This window comes from Lepisosteus platostomus, chromosome 17, assembly GCF_059453375.1.
Source record: "Lepisosteus platostomus isolate fLepPlt1 chromosome 17, fLepPlt1.hap1, whole genome shotgun sequence".
NCBI classification, from domain to species: Eukaryota; Metazoa; Chordata; class Actinopteri; order Semionotiformes; family Lepisosteidae; genus Lepisosteus; species Lepisosteus platostomus.
In genome coordinates, this window is record NC_142627.1 from 25845543 (window position 1) to 25862521 (window position 16979).

The window sequence follows — 16979 nt, forward strand, 5'->3', positions numbered from 1 at the left end:
AGGCCTTATGGATGCCTTATTTGTAAATAGAATAACTTCTTTGTTGTATTTTATGTGTTGTGCTGTTTAGTGTGTGTGTAATAATGTATCATTATTTAATATTTGTTTAACCCAGTGTGTCTGATTTATTACTCTTTTTGCCAGAGCTGTGCCAAAGAATAATGAACACAGGTGCCTCTTTTTATACCAAATGCTTGGGTATATTAATTACATATCTTTACAAGGGGGTAAAGATAGGGCTACTGAGGCTTATGATTATTTTTCGAATTGATTATCCTGCTCAGTCTATTTCTGGTATTCCCTACCTCCTAATTGTAACAATATGTATTCATCTTTTATTCTGAGGCGTATCTTAGATTGTTGCACTCATTTACCTTTGCTGAAATTAGGATTTGCTTTGCAGTTTTTATGTCTTGGGTTTTAAAGCACTTACAGAAGAGGAGAAAAACAGTTAACATAAAGGTTCTAATTATGGGAACCATAATGGTTAGCTTGCATATTTGTAAACCACTTAATTTCTCTAGATGCTAAAATAGAGGGAATCAGTTCATTAACATGGTCAAATATATTGAAACTGAAGGTGTTTGAAATTGTGCACTAAAGTTTAATGTTGCATGCTGTATGAAATATGATGGTAATACAGGAACTGAAAGAGTCATGCTTAAGAATTTTTACTCTAAATGGTGCAAGTTAGTCAGCTAAAATGTGACACATACAATGTCTTCATACTTCAGAGGCACAGACTGTTGCTTAACTGAAGGTTCTGACCTCTTTAACCTTTTGACCCCTAGCAGTCAGTGCAGACTCTCTCTGTGGACTCATCAGGCAGCAGCTGGAGACATGTCAATGAGCTGGCCAGCTCGGAGACCTCCAACTGTTTAAGTCCAACAGTTTGCATAGTGAATTGGCCAGATTATTCTTTTTAACGGACTACATGCTGCTAGTCCACCCATCCATTTTCTAAACACTTTATCCAATACACGGTATTAGAAATATTTTCATCAGATTTAGCAAACAAATGAAAACCGTAAGGTAAAAAACAAAATCACATTTCATTCTTTATAATAGAGCATTGAAATATATATGTCCTAACCAGTTGCAAAGGACTAGAGAGTTTTAGGATATACAGTAAATAAAAACCTATTTCATCCCCTGTGCAAGCCTGGCAAAAGTAGGAACTGATTTATGCCACAGTCCTGTTCAGAAGATTAGATTTTATGCTTGTGTATTTTTTCATTTCCCATCTTCCATCTCTCCCATCTGTCTGCCCAAGCACCTTGCTCTGGGTCAGCCTCTGTTTATGTAGTATATGTATGGAGTTTGAATAATTTAATAAATTTTAAAAAGTGGATCAATACTAATTTCTTTTCAAGTTGCATAACAAATAAATTCCAAACAAGGTGAGACAGGCTGGATAAATCGAACTGACATTTACTAAGAAATTACATTGCACACGCATCTATTCTTTCTTCTCTTCAACATTAGGAAAAAGAATTGAAAGCACTTGGAGAAATATAGGAATCATCCTGACTATAAATCATGCATGCCATCTTAACCGATACTTTTTTTGTCCTGATTTTTTAATTTAGTAAACCAGATTTTTGTTCCCTTTTTCAGACTGGTGTTTCCGAATGGTCTCCCTGATGAATATGCTCTCATAGCCACATTCCGACTGCGGAAAACAACGAAGAAGGACCGATGGTACCTCTGGCAGATTTCCGACCAGGGCGGAAGCACTCAGGTAGGGTGAGAGCTTCTTACAAAATTAGAATCTGTTAACCCTTGTACCAGCACAGGGAGCATGGGGATCACATTCACACATTTCCCTTACCTGGCACTGATATTATACAACTTTGTAGTGTTGTAATGACCAAAATGAGAGCATTTGGTAACTCCGCGGAGCATTCAAATCCCTTTGGTAGAGCTGATGACCTTTTGCTGTAGTGGGTTTAATACTTGTTAAGGTTAATAGGAAATTTAGAAGTACCTGAGATGGAGGTTTGCTTCTGATGTCTTACTGTACCTTAACCTCTGCTTAAGTACTGTCAGCCCTCCCATGGTCTGCCAAGCAACATGGGTAAGACGGATGCAGCTCTCCGGGCTGAATGACTTCAAATTTAACAAACCCCCAGGAGTGAATAATGGTACAGTATGCCCCACCTGGGGAATCAGTCACAGTCAGCTAGTGCCATACTACAGAGCTCAACTGCCTCTCCGAATGAAGGCCTTTACTGCTTGAACCAAAACATTTCTGTATTTCCTCATTGTTGGAGTGGAGGAGCTATAACAGCAATGTATGAACTAATAATCTAAAATCCCCAATAAAAAAAAGTTTCATTATCAATTCTGACAAACACAACATCAACTTTCCCCACAAAATTTTTAAAACCCAGCCAGTACATTAGCGATTTCTAACTTAATATATTTTGTAATAAAAATGCATATAGTAAAATAAATATTCCACAGTCCAACCATTCTTATTTCCTTTCACGGTATCTATGAGATAATTGAGAAAAACAGCCCTGTTTCCTTGGGGATATTTCACAATTAATGATGTGTAAAGGAATCTGATGGAGCAGAAACAGACAGTTACAAGAAATGAGCGTGAGCTGCCCAGCGGACCTTCACTCCATAGTTCTTCTCAGTGATATAAAATGTTTACTGCAGCATTTTCCCCAACAGCAGGTAAATAATTATCCCAAGATGCTCCCTATTATGAAAGCGTTAAGGCAGAATGCAGGGTGGATTTGCTCTCTATTTTGCTAGGTATGGATTAATGGTGATCAAACAATTTTTCAACCAAATCCAAAACCCCTTATTGACCTAGTCTGGGCTGAATAAAAGAAGGCCGCGTGTTCTTATATTTCCCCCATGTTTCTACTTCTTTCCATGTCAGATTTAAGCTGGATAAGAGTGAATGTTGTACAAAACTCAATAAAAGGCTCAGTCGATCTATGCCGTTTTTCTGGAAAATAGAATTAATGGAGTTTGTACTTGCATGCTCCCATAGCTGCCTGTTTCATTTCCATCCTGCTGTTTGACATGGATTGCAGTTCTCGGCGTGATTACAGTCTTTGTCCTACAGGTGTCTTTTGTTGTTGACGGGGGTAGGAAAGTAGTGGAATTTACAGCCCGAGGGCTCCTCAAGAACACTCTCCACTACACCTTCAAGAGCCGGGATCTTCACCCTCTTTTTGACCGGCAGTGGCACAAGCTGAGCCTGTCTGTGCAGTCCAGCATGATCTCCCTCTACATGGACTGCACTCTCATTGAAAGGAGGCTGACCGATGAAAGGGATGCTGTTAACGCTGGAGGCAGAACCCTTATCACCACTCGCCTTGAAGATGGCAGGCCGGTTGATGTGAGTATCAGGAGAGTAACGTCATTAATGGAGTATCACAGAGGTCTCTATTAGGACCACCTTGTTCAAGAAAGGGCATGATGAGATCCGCAGATCAATTACCTACTAGTAACCATGCTAAGAGGCCTGCATCATTCTATAAAATCATCCTCAAGTTATTTTTTTTAATAGCAGACTTTTTCTTACAGATTGAACTTCAGCAAATTATCATCTACTGCAATCCAAAAATGGCAGAACTGGAAAACTGCTGTGAAATACCAGGTTCTACGGTAAAACAATTTAATTTTTTCCAGTTGCTACAGTACATACTGTATAAAACCAGCATATTCAAAGAGACATGCATACCTGTAGCAATAAAAGAATGTATAGAATATGGTGGTTGTGGCAGTACGTATTGATTAGTGTTATTAAATGAGGTTATCTCTTCCTGCTGCAAAAAGATAAGTGCCTTATTGTCTTCCACAAAACAACTTATTTTTGTTTGTTTGTTCACATATGGCCTACACAAGGTAAATGAGTGACACAAAAGCAGTTTCATTTAGAAGAGTCATTTGTTTTATACTGCGTATTGTACTCCATACCATTAGCCTCAGTGAAATACTGTACTGTATTGGTTACCAAATCACGGAATGCCCTTGTCTGTGTCACGTGTGGCATAATATATCAAATATCTGGTTAAAAATGAAATGCATTTTATTACTTTAACTAAGAAGTCCTACAGGATCCATATGCTTTAATCTATTACTTCAGTAGGTACTTGATAACCTTTTAAACTCACAGCTTTTGCAAGACAAAACTCCCTAGAGTAAACTTTTGGAGTTTTACCGATATGCTGTTTGCATTTCCTAAATTGGCAGTTAACCACTGCTTGTTGCATTTCTTGCTTCCCCCTGATCAGCCATAGACTGGATGAGGTACTATGGAAGTCAGCAGACACTGCTTCAGTGTCTACAGCGTTTACGCACTGCTTAGCGGACATGGACCTGGCTCTCTGCATTGTGTTGATGATGCTGTTGCATTAAACAGCGTAACTCCCAGACAAGTCTGAACAGTCTCCTCTTTCCCCTTGAGCGAGAGAAGAGCTTCACACAGCCGCACTCCCCGCTGTTGCTTCCCCGGCTTGGCTCCAGGCAGAAGCCCATTCCTCCTGCCTCTGCGCTGGGAAACGGGAGAAAGGGGACATACTGTAGCAGTTTGGGTGCAATTGAATTGTTATGGGAATCAATGGAAAAACACAGGCTGAAGATTGTTTTTGTTTTGCTTATTTAAGTTAAGTATTCAAATTAAAATGTTTTTCAGTGTGCATCCAAGGAGGCAGTCTTGGGTACAGCCCCTTCCCTTATCACCAGCTACATCCCAAGAATGCTTTCACAGCTGGCGCAGCAATCGAATGACAGATGTCAATGTTCAGCAGACAAGGTACGTGGAGCCCAGAGGGCCGCACATCAGCATGCGTGTCGCCTCCATCACTTGTTTAATTAGAACTTAATCAAAGAAAGCACTTTTTGTTCTAATTGTAACATGAGCTTCATGTTCAGATGACTTATCTTGAATCCCTAAACTAATGATGCATGCAAAATATTTCACTAATTAAAATGCTGTATTTTTAATGCTGATGACTTTTCTTAGATGCTATTCAGAGCAAAATAAAATAATTATTATTAGCCAAAAATAAACTGAAACAAATGCTGGAAAACTGCAGCTTAGAATTTTTTATATATAAAATGTGCAAAATATAAAACTAAGTTAGAGGGAAATGTTATTGATGATGATTATTATTATTATTAATAATGAGGCATGCTGGATGCTGGAGCAGTTGTTTGCATTGCTGCCTCACCGTGCTAGAGCCCTGGATTCAATAAGACCTGGATTCTGTCTCTGCTGTGCGTGTCTGTGTGCGCCCTGCGATGGACTGGCGTCCTGTTGGGGGTTCCATTCTATCCAGGAAAGGCTCTGAACTCCCCCACTGTGACCCTGAATTGGATGATGGGTTTATATCAAGTTGTCAATACATTGCTTGAAAGGTTAATATAAATAGGTCCAACCATCCATTTTCAGTAACCCTTGGATTCGATGCAGTGTCACAGTCGGCTGGAGTCTAACCTGGCTAACAACGGGCTCCAGGCACAATACACTCTTGACTTGATGGCAGTCTATTGTAGAGCGCATAAACACACGTACTGTATGTACGGAAGACAATTTAGAGATGTATCGGTTAACCTAGACAACATCACTGGACAGCACACAAATTCCAGGATCTATGATGTGCCTTTGATTATAGTTATTCTGTGATTGTAGCTTTTTTATCTGTGAATATGTTCTTATATATTGCTTTTTTTTCTAGGGGGAGCCTGGACTTCCAGGGGTGTCAGGTCTTCCAGGGCAGAAAGGAGATAAAGGAGACAAGGTACAAATCTCATTTTCTCTTTGGACAGGGGTGTGCTCACATCAGTTCTTCATGATTCAACAATATGAAGACATCTGGTGTCTCCTAGCAAATTAAATGATGCATTTATAAAGACTGGTATGTGTCATATGCCATACTGCTGTGTAAATGTAGTATTCAGGGTTTCATTCCATTATGACAGAGGGTAAAGAAATGTTTCAGTGGAACAGGGATTTGTTCCTGTTGAAAATGACAGCACAGGGGGATCAGTTACAGAGCAGTTTTTCTTCTAAAAAGAGTTGGGCGTCTGGAGACGGAATGACTGGTATTCATTAGGGTGAACAGGTGTTGATATGCACATTCCAACCAGATGGTCCTTTAGGTCAACTGCCTAATTACTGCTGTGTGGTCCTGGAATAAAAAAAACAATTTTTTTACTAAGTAGTTTTTGTTTTCTTTTTCTCAGACACTAATGAATTCTTATGAGCTTTTCGAAATGGTCACCTATTGAATGTGGCACAAATGATACTAAACAGATAAAACAAGAAGAATCACATTTTTAATGAAAAGGAGCATAATTTACAAAGAACCAACGATCAAAAGAAATATGACTTCTGTGAAACCATTTTAATGTTTTTTACTCCATATAGCTTTTTAGTGCTGATATCCAATTGCAAAGTGGTTTTATAAAATAAATAGAAAAAATGTTTTTTGCAAACATTTTAAAATCATAATCTGTTTGTTAATCTACATAAAAGAGTTAACTTTTAATTTTATTTTATTTTTAAATTTTTCATGGATTGCTTAAGGTGTTAAGTGCGGATAGGTAGAGATGTTTTTGTAATTATCAAGCCAAGTAAATTATCTCAACTGTCAATACCTAATGAAATAAATCTCTGCTACGTTTCTATAAGGACAAGCATGAACTCAGCACAGTGTTTTAATTAAATACACTTGGAAATTGTCTCCTATTTGTAATTAAGTTGCAGTTAAAGGGAAGTACAGTATGTGTTTCAATGATTTGTGTGAGCGTGGGCATTTTTACCAATATACCCCAGAGGTGACTGAAGCATTTAATCTACATTTTAATCAATTTAGGTTCAATTCTACCAATTTATGACTTTAAACATTTTCATACTGTCAGAATTGGAGCAATGCTGCAATGTGCGATATACTTAATATTTCCTTGTGGACTTCATCGATTAAATGTTCTGTGTTATAATCAGATGAAGCTGCATGAGTTTCAAAGCCCAGCATGCCATCACATGTGGCAAATATTGATTGCAGTCCAGATAAAATTAGATTTCATACTTCCATACTTTCTGAAAGTGGATGAAAACAATATTTGTGTCTATACGATGTTGGAACTTAAAGCTTCATTTGTCATTTACTCTTACATTTCCTTGCAATTCAATTAGGACTAGCACTTACATGTATTGGGGACCTTTACTGGCAGATATTCTTGTCGAAGTATTTAAAAATGAGTTATCTAAAACAAGGCTATCATCTTACCGAATAATGTCACGGAGAAGGCATCACCTCTGGCAGGTGTCTGTCAGTAATTAAGTATGATTGTTTTTTAAAAATATCAGTAATGGATCTCTGCACAGCTTCTAACAGGAACTTTTATCTACAAACATGGTACAGTAATTTATCACAGAGGCATACAATATAAAACAGCTTTTATTGATATAATTTTCCATCAGAATGCTTTTTAAAAAGCCCTGTATCTAGCTTTTTATTTGGTCTTTGTTAAAATATAACTCCGTGTCCCAGTCAGAGGCGTAGCCCCTGATTGATCCTAGGTTTACCCAATCAGTCCAAATTAAGATTTTTTTTCCCTTGTTTGCGTTACATGATTTGCTTTTTAATTTTACGTGTTTGATTTTTTCATCGTATGTGATTAGCGATTGGCTCGCTGTTTCTTTTGTGACCAATAAGAAAATGATGTAAATGCAGTGGGGCGGTGCATGCGTAGCCGTAGCCTAATTGGCTGTCGTTGTCGTCAGACGCTCTTAGAGGTATCTAACGCTAGTTTTTTGGTTTATTAGCCCACATGGCAAAACAAATGCACATATCTACGTTTTCAAAAAGCCGCGTGTAGATAACAAGACCAGTCCCGAAACCAACAGGACATGAGATGCTACAGGCGTCTTGGGTTTTGAGGAGTACAGCCTGGCTTCCCGAGCGCAAGCGGCAGTGCGCACGTTTGCTTGTAGCAGCTCGATACACGGGACACCCACTTTTGCACAGGCCCACCGAAAAAATTCCTGGCTACACCCCTGGTAAATGGACACAAGGGACATTTTCATATTCACGTGATGCCAGTGAACAGGGTGCAATATGACAAATGAGGCACACTTGTGGGTGAATTGCCAAGAGAACCCGATTAGGACAGGAGGGAAAATGGGTATCAACAACCCATCACTCAAAGAAATTATAACAAGGCATACTGCGAATAATAATCTGCATTTAACAGATACAAAAATAAAAAAAAATTGTGCACTGAAAAAGCAAGGTGCTTAAGAATATCATTCAATATAGACAATTCTGTGCAATTAAAATCTAGATGTTCACTTGGATAATCATTATGCTGTCACTGTGCTAGCCATCTGTTAATTTTTTATTTTCCACATTTCACCCATAGTCACAATGACCTCAAATTATCCCTCAGTTGTTGAGTTTTAGGAAACCTTGCGAAACAATGAGAATCAGGTGTCTTTGTATTATGTGGTAAACAAAAGTGTATTCAATATTCATGATCTTTTGACATTTTGAAGTCAATTTCAACATTATATTCACATTATATATATTTTTTCTGCTATTAATATGCAGTTGCTCAATACCAGATCTCTTGCATGTTATGCATGCAATAACATTAACTCTCCAGGTGCTGCAACAATGACATTGTGCACAGAGTTTGCCCACTCAGATCTAAAAACCTGATAATGTCATGCTCTTGCAATATTAGGTGTGCTATTTTCTCATGAGTGAAACACAGATACAGTGACTAACAGTATAGCACCTACAGCACAGTCCTCTTAAAAGTTTCAAGAAACTTCTCTCCAAAGTCTGCTGTGATTCTGATTATATTCACCTCACACATTGAGAAATGGGGTATTAGAAGATCTTTATTTTTGAATGCACCTCTTACACAATAACTGTTCCACTGTGTGTGTGTTATTGGTGGTACTCAATTAGCCACAGAAACTGGAACTGACAGTGCGTGTTTGGTTGGAGACAGTAGCTGTACCTCAGTGTACATGAAAGATGTAGTTTTTGTCTTGAGACAATTGGAAATGGCAATTTCACAACTTGTAGCTTTACTGTAGGTGTTAAGTTTCCACTTTGGGGAATTTAAGCTCCTGTTCCACAGCATGTAACACCTGCTCTCTTTTCGGAACAGCAGGTTCTTTAATGAGAGCTAAAACTAAGTGCTGTATGTTTCATAGTTTTTCATTCTTAATTAAATTTGCATGTTCAATAAATATTGAATTAATATTACTTATCTAACTGCTTCGCTAGAACAACTTGTTCAAGAATGCACAATTAAGATGGTTATTTCACAAAATGTAAAATAGATTAAACAATCTAATTACCACACCTGGGCTCTGGGATATTGCTGTCCTGCTAGATACAGTATAATGCAGCTAAACATTTCAGAAATTATCTGAGTTCTTTTGACCTCTTTCTGATAAGGAAGAGTAATTTAGGAAGTAAATTAATTTCCTTCTGTTCGTGGGAATGTGTGGGTACTGTACATGTTGTCCCACTTCAGTAAAATAAATACATTTAATTGTGATTTCAGGTGTTTTGCACAAAATACTTCTGAGTTTGTAGATTGTTGTTGTTGTTGTTGTTTCATTCAGAAATACATTTTACATTAACTGTAAACAAACATTCTGAATTTGATGTATTATTTATTTTGCAAAGGTTATAATTCCTCATTTACCATCTTCACTCATCAAATGGGATTTGAAAAGATTAGATAGTAAGGCACTGCAATATGGAATTAAATGCAAGTGAATAAATGCATACTAAATAAACAACTGTGGCACATTGCAACAGCCCTTCCTGGACTAGCAATGAAAAATAAAGCCTGATTAAAGAGACTCAGCACTCTGAGGTTTACTGCAGGGATTGAAATAAAAATGATAATTGAATATGTGCTATAGAAATAAGACAAAGCGAGGGGAGAAGAAAGTAAATGGAGTTGTTGGTAAAGTTCTTAAATGCAATGCATTTCTCAAGAGGCATGAAATGTAAGCATTACTAATAGAAAGGGTCACATGACACACTTCACCAGACAAATTATTGCCAAAAGAAAAAACAATTAAATTAAGAAAGCACTTTCTCAGCAGAAATGTGGACCTGCTTTTATGTAGATCCTTGTATTGCTGTTGCAGAGGACAAAAATTGCATTATTTAGAAAATGTGTCTTGGGTAGATGGCTAGGCCGAAGCAATAATTCTGTCCTTGCTGCTTTAAAACATTAAAATATACTCCCATTATGTGAAACTGTTATGAACTGTGAGAAGTTCTTTCAGGGGGAATAACTTATTATGATTATCGGGTTTCAATCAAAAGTAGTATATCATTGTCAAGCACTCCAAGTAATACAAGACAATATTCTGATTCCATGGAGGCTTTTAGTGCTAGTTTCTGTAATATTAATTTTGTCTATGGTTATACATATTTTTTTCTTGCTTCTTTTATTCAGAAAGCTGCTACACTTGGAGTTACTTTTGGCTAAACACCAAATTGACAAGTAATTGTTGCATTTTTTTCCACAAAGCTTTTCTTTTCTACTTATCTGAATTTTCAGAACATGGTTTGACTTGAGAGTTTAATGTAATGTAACAGCTGAATCAGTTAAAATTATACTGGTCTGTGTTGAGGGGAAAGTAATAAAAGAGTAAATAAGATTAATAAGTTTAAGTGTTTATCATAAATGATAAGGTCTGATTTATAACTATATGTCCTATTTGTTCAGTTTTGGGACTAATTGTGAATTACACTTACAGTAGTTTTGGGCCAGAGCCAAGATAGCCATGAATGTCTGGTTTAGATTAATTGTTCTTAAACTTTACATTTAAATGTAATGTATTGCATTGAAAAGGTAACGTTTGTAATTACAATATGAAATAACTGCCTTCACATGTAACAAACTGTTTTTAATCTATTTTAGCAATGCTGGTCAATAGGAGGTTGCTTAGAGGTGGAAGAACAGTCTTCGTGGAATACGGAGCAGTGAGAGTCATATCAGTAGATGATTACAATTGTCTGTATATTGGCACTGAAGTTTTTGGTTTATAAAAGAGCCGATAGACCTGATAAGTAACCGGTAAGGCTGTTGCTAGCCTGTTCTATATCTTTTAGGATGAATAAGAGGATATATTTTCAGCAGTAAAACTGTATTGTGGCATTGCACTGATTGGCTCTATTGAGATTTTTGCAAGACATACAAATCTTGTACTCCATCTGCCTTTTTATTTATTACTTTAAGACGTACATCATTTCTGTACTGTTAAAACTGAAACATTTTGGATATTGTTTAGTACTGCTGCTTTGGATCGCTGGGGCCCTGAGTTCAGTTCCAGACCCAGGGGTACTTTCTTTGTGGGGTTCGTACGTTCTCTCCGTGTTCACATGGGTTTCCTCTCGGTACTCTGGTTTCCTCCCTCTCACAGTCCAAAAACATACTGATAGGTAAACTGGTTTCTGGAATATTTTGCCTGGTATGTATGTGTCTGAATGTGCCCTGTGATGGACTGGTATCCTGTCCAGGGTGTATCCTGCCCTGTACCCATTAGCGTGTTGGGATATGCCCCGGCTCCCCTGCGACCTTGTATTGGATAAGCGCTTAGAAAATGGAGCTATGAGTAGAATGTCGTGGAGAAAGACCTTCTTTATAACCCTTTGTTATTAAATAATGGATACAAAAAAGTAATTATGATGAAAAGGCAGATATTCATCTTCCTGCAAAGGGGATTAAAATGTGAAATTTCACTTTGAGATTAAGATAAATACCTCTAAGAAGTTTGGTGTGTATGTAGAGCTGAAGACTTATTAAAATATATATCCCTACTCAGAGCTGATTTTTCTTCTGGTATGGGAGAGAGTGTGACTAGTTTGTTATATCTACTTCTAAATGGAGCTAAATTTAACTTTAATATAGCTATTACCTATATTTTAATATGTGGAATGTAATACCCTTTTAATTTTTTTTCCAGACACATTAATGGCAGGCTATGGATTTTAAGAGTACGGTAGCTGATTATCTTGTGTAGATAAAATACAGTTCAGGCCATACCTACAATGATTTTTCTATTTAAAAATGAACTCACTAATGAGGATTTTTTTGTGAGTTCTGCGAAGTTTGACATTGACGTGGTACCTCATTTGTTTCTACTCTGTGAGGAATACACATAATGCGTTGGGCTTTGTGTCCACAGATCATGATTCGACGGCATAAATGCTTGATAAGCATCTTGCGCCTCTTAAATCTGCATTATTTCTTAATATTATACAAACCTTTGTTAGGAAATATCTTCCTTGTGTGAAAGAAGCTCAGTCAAATGAAAGTCTTGATCAATGCTTATTGTATGTTTCTATAAAAAGTGTTTGAGTCTCTTTTTCTTCGCGTTTCTCTTGTGTCAGTTATCCGAAGTTTAATTGATGTTGGAGCTTTTATCCTGGCAAACTACAGAATATTCAGTTTTTTGTTCCCTTGGAACTCCAAGATTACTACTTAATTAGTCCAAATAACACGTGATCTTTTGCCACTGATCATCATAGATCAAACCATCTATAAAACCGGGTATACTGAGGCTCTCCAAGAGTAGAAAAGCACTTTGCAGACTAAAAGGAGGTTAAGTCTTTAGAATTAATCCAATACATAAAAGGTCTGTTTGCAATGTGTCTGTTCTGTATTAACCGGAGTTCACCCCCTCCAGAGCTGGAGTGCCCAGGTTAAAAGAAGTTTCTTGGCTAAGTGATGTAGTGTAACGGGACTCATAGCTGATAAAGAGCCTGAAGGACAGATGTTATTCGTTTGTGTTCTGAAGCGGGATCTGATCTCTCGTGTGTGTGTGTGTGTGTGTGTGTGTGTCTTTCAGTGTCTTATCTTGCATTTATTTTGGATTTTGTGGCTTTGGTCCTTGGGAAGTGCATCTATGACTGAGGTCTGAATCCAAAGCCGAAACACATATACTGGAGAGGCAGATATAATGACACATTATCGTGGTGCAGAGCGCTGTTTATTCTTATTAAAATCTAGCTTTCTTCCTGGTGTTTGCTTTGGGGCTGAGCTGGTGGCATGTGTTAAGAGGTACAGTATTTCACGTTGTCAATTCTGACTTGGGCCTCAAAGAATTCTTGAGTATTCTTTGTGATGTAATTTTAAATTCAGATGAGGCTGGTTCACATTACCATCTGAAACTTCTATTAAAATGTAATGTTGGCATTGCTGGGCTTAGAAAATACATCTGATTTCTGGGTAAATTTGAAAGATTTTAAAAAGCAATGAATGGTGGGGCCACCAACAAAATGTTCCCTAGAATTATTGATCTGTTACAACATTGAGCTGAAAATAAATGAAGGAGAAACAGAAATCTCATGGAAATCAAGTCATGGAACTCACTTGAAGAAAAGTTTATTTTCTCCTTACAGAACATATAACAAACCCCACAGATATGATGGCTGTTCAAACAAATATTTGAAAATTTAAATCCTTTCCCTAGTGGTTATACTGTAGTAATGTGATATTTTCGGGTTAGGCGAGGACTGACACAGTGCTTCAGACTCTCGTTTGAATCGAAAATGGCGCTTTTATTTTTTGGATGAGCGTCCCCCACAGCAAGCACAACCACAGCGCCAGCGCGCAAGCAGAGAGAAAACCCTTGAGAGCCAGAAACAGCAAGAGAGCGCGACACACTGGGGTCAATTCGGGTACAGTTACAAGGGGATGGGGTGGCAATTGGTTACAAGTATAAGAAATGGGGTGCGAAACCAGGGAACTATTTACACGAATCAGGGCGATCTCACCACTCTGTACACCCGTTTTGCAATGGGTCAGCCGCACTGGTCAGCGGCCCTCCCAGTCCCCGCCCTGACCCCTACTGCTCCCGTCCTGCCCCTCGCCGCGCGCCCCAGCCGGGCGCTCTTCAGCCGCAGCGCCAGGTGATAAAACACAAATATACAATGATTATCAAAGTTCAAAATGTCATTTTTTGTAAATCATGTTTTGATAATATTAATATATTTGTAAAATGTAAATGTTAAGAATATGTCTATAAATTTGGTTTGTTGCTCTTAGCTTCCCTTTACAAGTTTAATGCAAGTCAAAAAATGCTACCATGTGTCTTGGACATGTAATTTCCCAATTATTGGGTAATATTATCCACAGTTGCAGCTGTTGGTCCCTGTGTTAAAAAGGACTATGAACAGCTGTAACTCGGGATGGAACCATAAACCAGTCCCAGAAAACTACTGAGTACGGTGCCAATAAATTGTAATCCAGCAATATTGTGTTTAATTACAGGGAGAAACTGGTGAAGATGGATACCCTGGAAATCCTGGTTTAAAGGTACATATAGTACAAATTAATTTGTTTGAAAATGTTTGACTGAAAACCTTGTTTTTAAATTATATTTAATGTTTGTGAGTAATCACACTTAGTACAAATTAAGTTACAAATCTGAGTCCAGGATTAGAAAAAAGACATTCTTGATTAATATATAATGATCTGAAATCCAGCTGGATGAACAGGTTTTCAGTCTAATGCGCAATGACTCTGCCTGTCACACTGTTGGACTGTGAGAAGCTACACAGCAGTCTGGATTTTAATTTGTTAGTGTGAGTGCGAACAGTTGCGTTTTCTAAGTCAAGGTCAATATCCTTCTGTGGAAGCCAGTGCGTGACCAGAGAAAAGAACAAACAAGCACATTGGAAGTTTTTCCAGAATTTGTTATATCTAATAATGGATGGAATATATATGTTTTATACATAAGTGTTTTTTTAATTGTACAAATGTACATTTCCTACCAATTTCACAGTTTGTATAAGAGTCCTGTGTGTTGCTGATTACAAGTTACACATCACCAATTTATATCTTCAGTGGCATTGGTGGACCATGTGTTGATCCATGGGATGTATTTTAGAGAGATGTCAAGCTTAGTTTTCGCAGTTGCACTGCTATGTGAAACTCTATACAGGCTAAAATGTGTTTGCAGACTATTTAAAAAAATTGTAGTTGTCTGTGGACTTCCAACATTATGTGCAATATAGAAGGTGAATAAGCAAAGAATAGTGTTTCATCATGCTCACTTACCTTTAGTCTGCCGTGTATTTTTATATGAGTACATGACAAAGATGGATATCTAGAACTTTATTTAAAATAGATTTGCATAACATTAATTTAATCTCAAATATGTATGTTTAATTATATAATTGAAAGAATCAGGATTGCCACTTTGGTTCCTACTTTTCAGTAAGAAAAAGCAGTGGATCAATTATTAAAAGTGCACATACTGTAGATATAATCTTTTTAAAAATCCAACAAGTTATTGCAGAAGGCATGAGAACTGACAGCTATTAAAAAAAAAGGAGGAGAATTGTTCTTTAGTATATTACTCACAAGTACACTCAGTGAAGGGTCTCTGCCTGTCTAATTTCTGTTCAGGGGGACAAAGGCGCTGCTGGTATTCCTGGGAGAGATGGACTTCTGGGACCTCAGGTAGGACTTAAACTATAAACTAGTTCCAAGTTAATCATTGTAGGTCAATTCTTATTGACATATGCTCTTTAATAACTTATGGTTCTTTATATTTATTACCTGATATTATTTCTAGCTAAATGGTATTTGCTTTTATATTTAGAAGGTTTTATTTTTCTTAGCTCACAGAAAATTGCATAATGATAATTTGTCATTCTTCCGTACTTAGAACTGAAGATGCTCATAATTCACTGTGAAGGCTTCTTTCCACACTCCCTAATATTATTTTTAAAAGCTAATAAAATGTTCAAAGTACAACTTTAAATAGAACAGGGTGTGTGGCCTTTATCAGCCTGCAGAGGTCATGGAATTGAAGATCTGTGCTACTGGAACACCTCACACTCACTTCCAGTGGCTGGAGCAACAAGTTCAGAAATAGGTGGAGTTCTCCATAGACCTCTAGAACATACTTTTCCTAGAAAAATGTGCCACATACTACATTCCTTACTGATTCAAAATGTATAGGCACTTACTATCCTCAGTTGGTATGGTTCTATATAAAAGTGTTTCTGAGCCTGTTTACAAATTGTTCTACCCATGCTGTCTAGTACTGTACATTTGTGAAGATGTGGATGACTGCCCCCACCAAGATTTGCAGGCTTTAGGTGCATCCACTATCCCCGTTTTCTTTTTGTACCTAAACAATGTTCAAAAGTGTTTTATGAAGGTGGGCAATGTTGTCAGGTAATGTGCACAGAATACATAAACAATGTCAAAATCATTCAACAACATAAAAAATACTTACTGGTGAATACATTTTATTTTAGAAGACATTTGCAGCTAACAAAACCTCAAATGAAAACAGATAAAAGTAAAAAAACAAACATCTTTAATTTTTTGGAACTAACATTAAACCAATACAAAATTATGATAGTTATTTAGTTCTTCTGTACTGTTTGAACAACTCAGTTTTGACGTGCAGTCTGGGGGGCAGAGAAGCCTTGCCTGTTGTAGTCATATTCATGTCAGTAAAGGAAAATAGGGTCTTCAAAATAGGGATTTCAGCCACTGCTGCCTACTTGGAGGTGCTTCTGATAATTTGAATTAAAATGCCTTGATCACACCTGTGTATTTTGATCTGTGAATTACTCTGTGTGGGAGGAGTGAGACCTCAAAGTCAAACTGTAATTACAAAGAGAAACAGTTTTACCATTGAAACTAAAATCAGTATAAAATTGAAGCACAATGTTCTGAAGTATTTTTTCCTTATGTATTGTGATATTGACCCCCAAAGTAAACTGACAAGTTAGAAGTCAGTGTTTTGTTATTTTCATTTTTCATGTTTTTGGAGAAATTAGCTCACACCTACGCATGTAAGTGTGACATTAATGTGCTACAACTAAAACATCTCTTGTTCTAAAATTAAGATTATTTTGTGTTTAATTCAGTGAAAAATTCAGTTAATAAAATTAAGCAAATAAAATAACTAAATGATACATCTTTGAAATTAAATAAAA

The 16979-nt window shown here is 37.1% G+C and overlaps 1 protein-coding gene across 4 annotated transcripts in view; it reads left to right on the forward strand.

The window, feature by feature from the left end:
- The window catches only part of col19a1 (collagen, type XIX, alpha 1), a 112753-nt gene that overhangs the window by 10192 nt on the left and 85582 nt on the right, over positions 1–16979 (forward strand). For all 4 annotated transcript variants that reach the window (XM_088610762.1, XM_088610759.1, XM_088610761.1 and 1 more), the window contains exons 5-11: positions 1618–1741; positions 3086–3361; positions 3550–3630; positions 4661–4780; positions 5706–5768; positions 14290–14334; positions 15430–15483. In XM_088610762.1, the coding sequence (XP_088466888.1) occupies positions 1618–1741; positions 3086–3361; positions 3550–3630; positions 4661–4780; positions 5706–5768; positions 14290–14334; positions 15430–15483 (763 nt within the window). The remainder of the gene's footprint in view (positions 1–1617; positions 1742–3085; positions 3362–3549; positions 3631–4660; positions 4781–5705; positions 5769–14289; positions 14335–15429; positions 15484–16979) is intronic.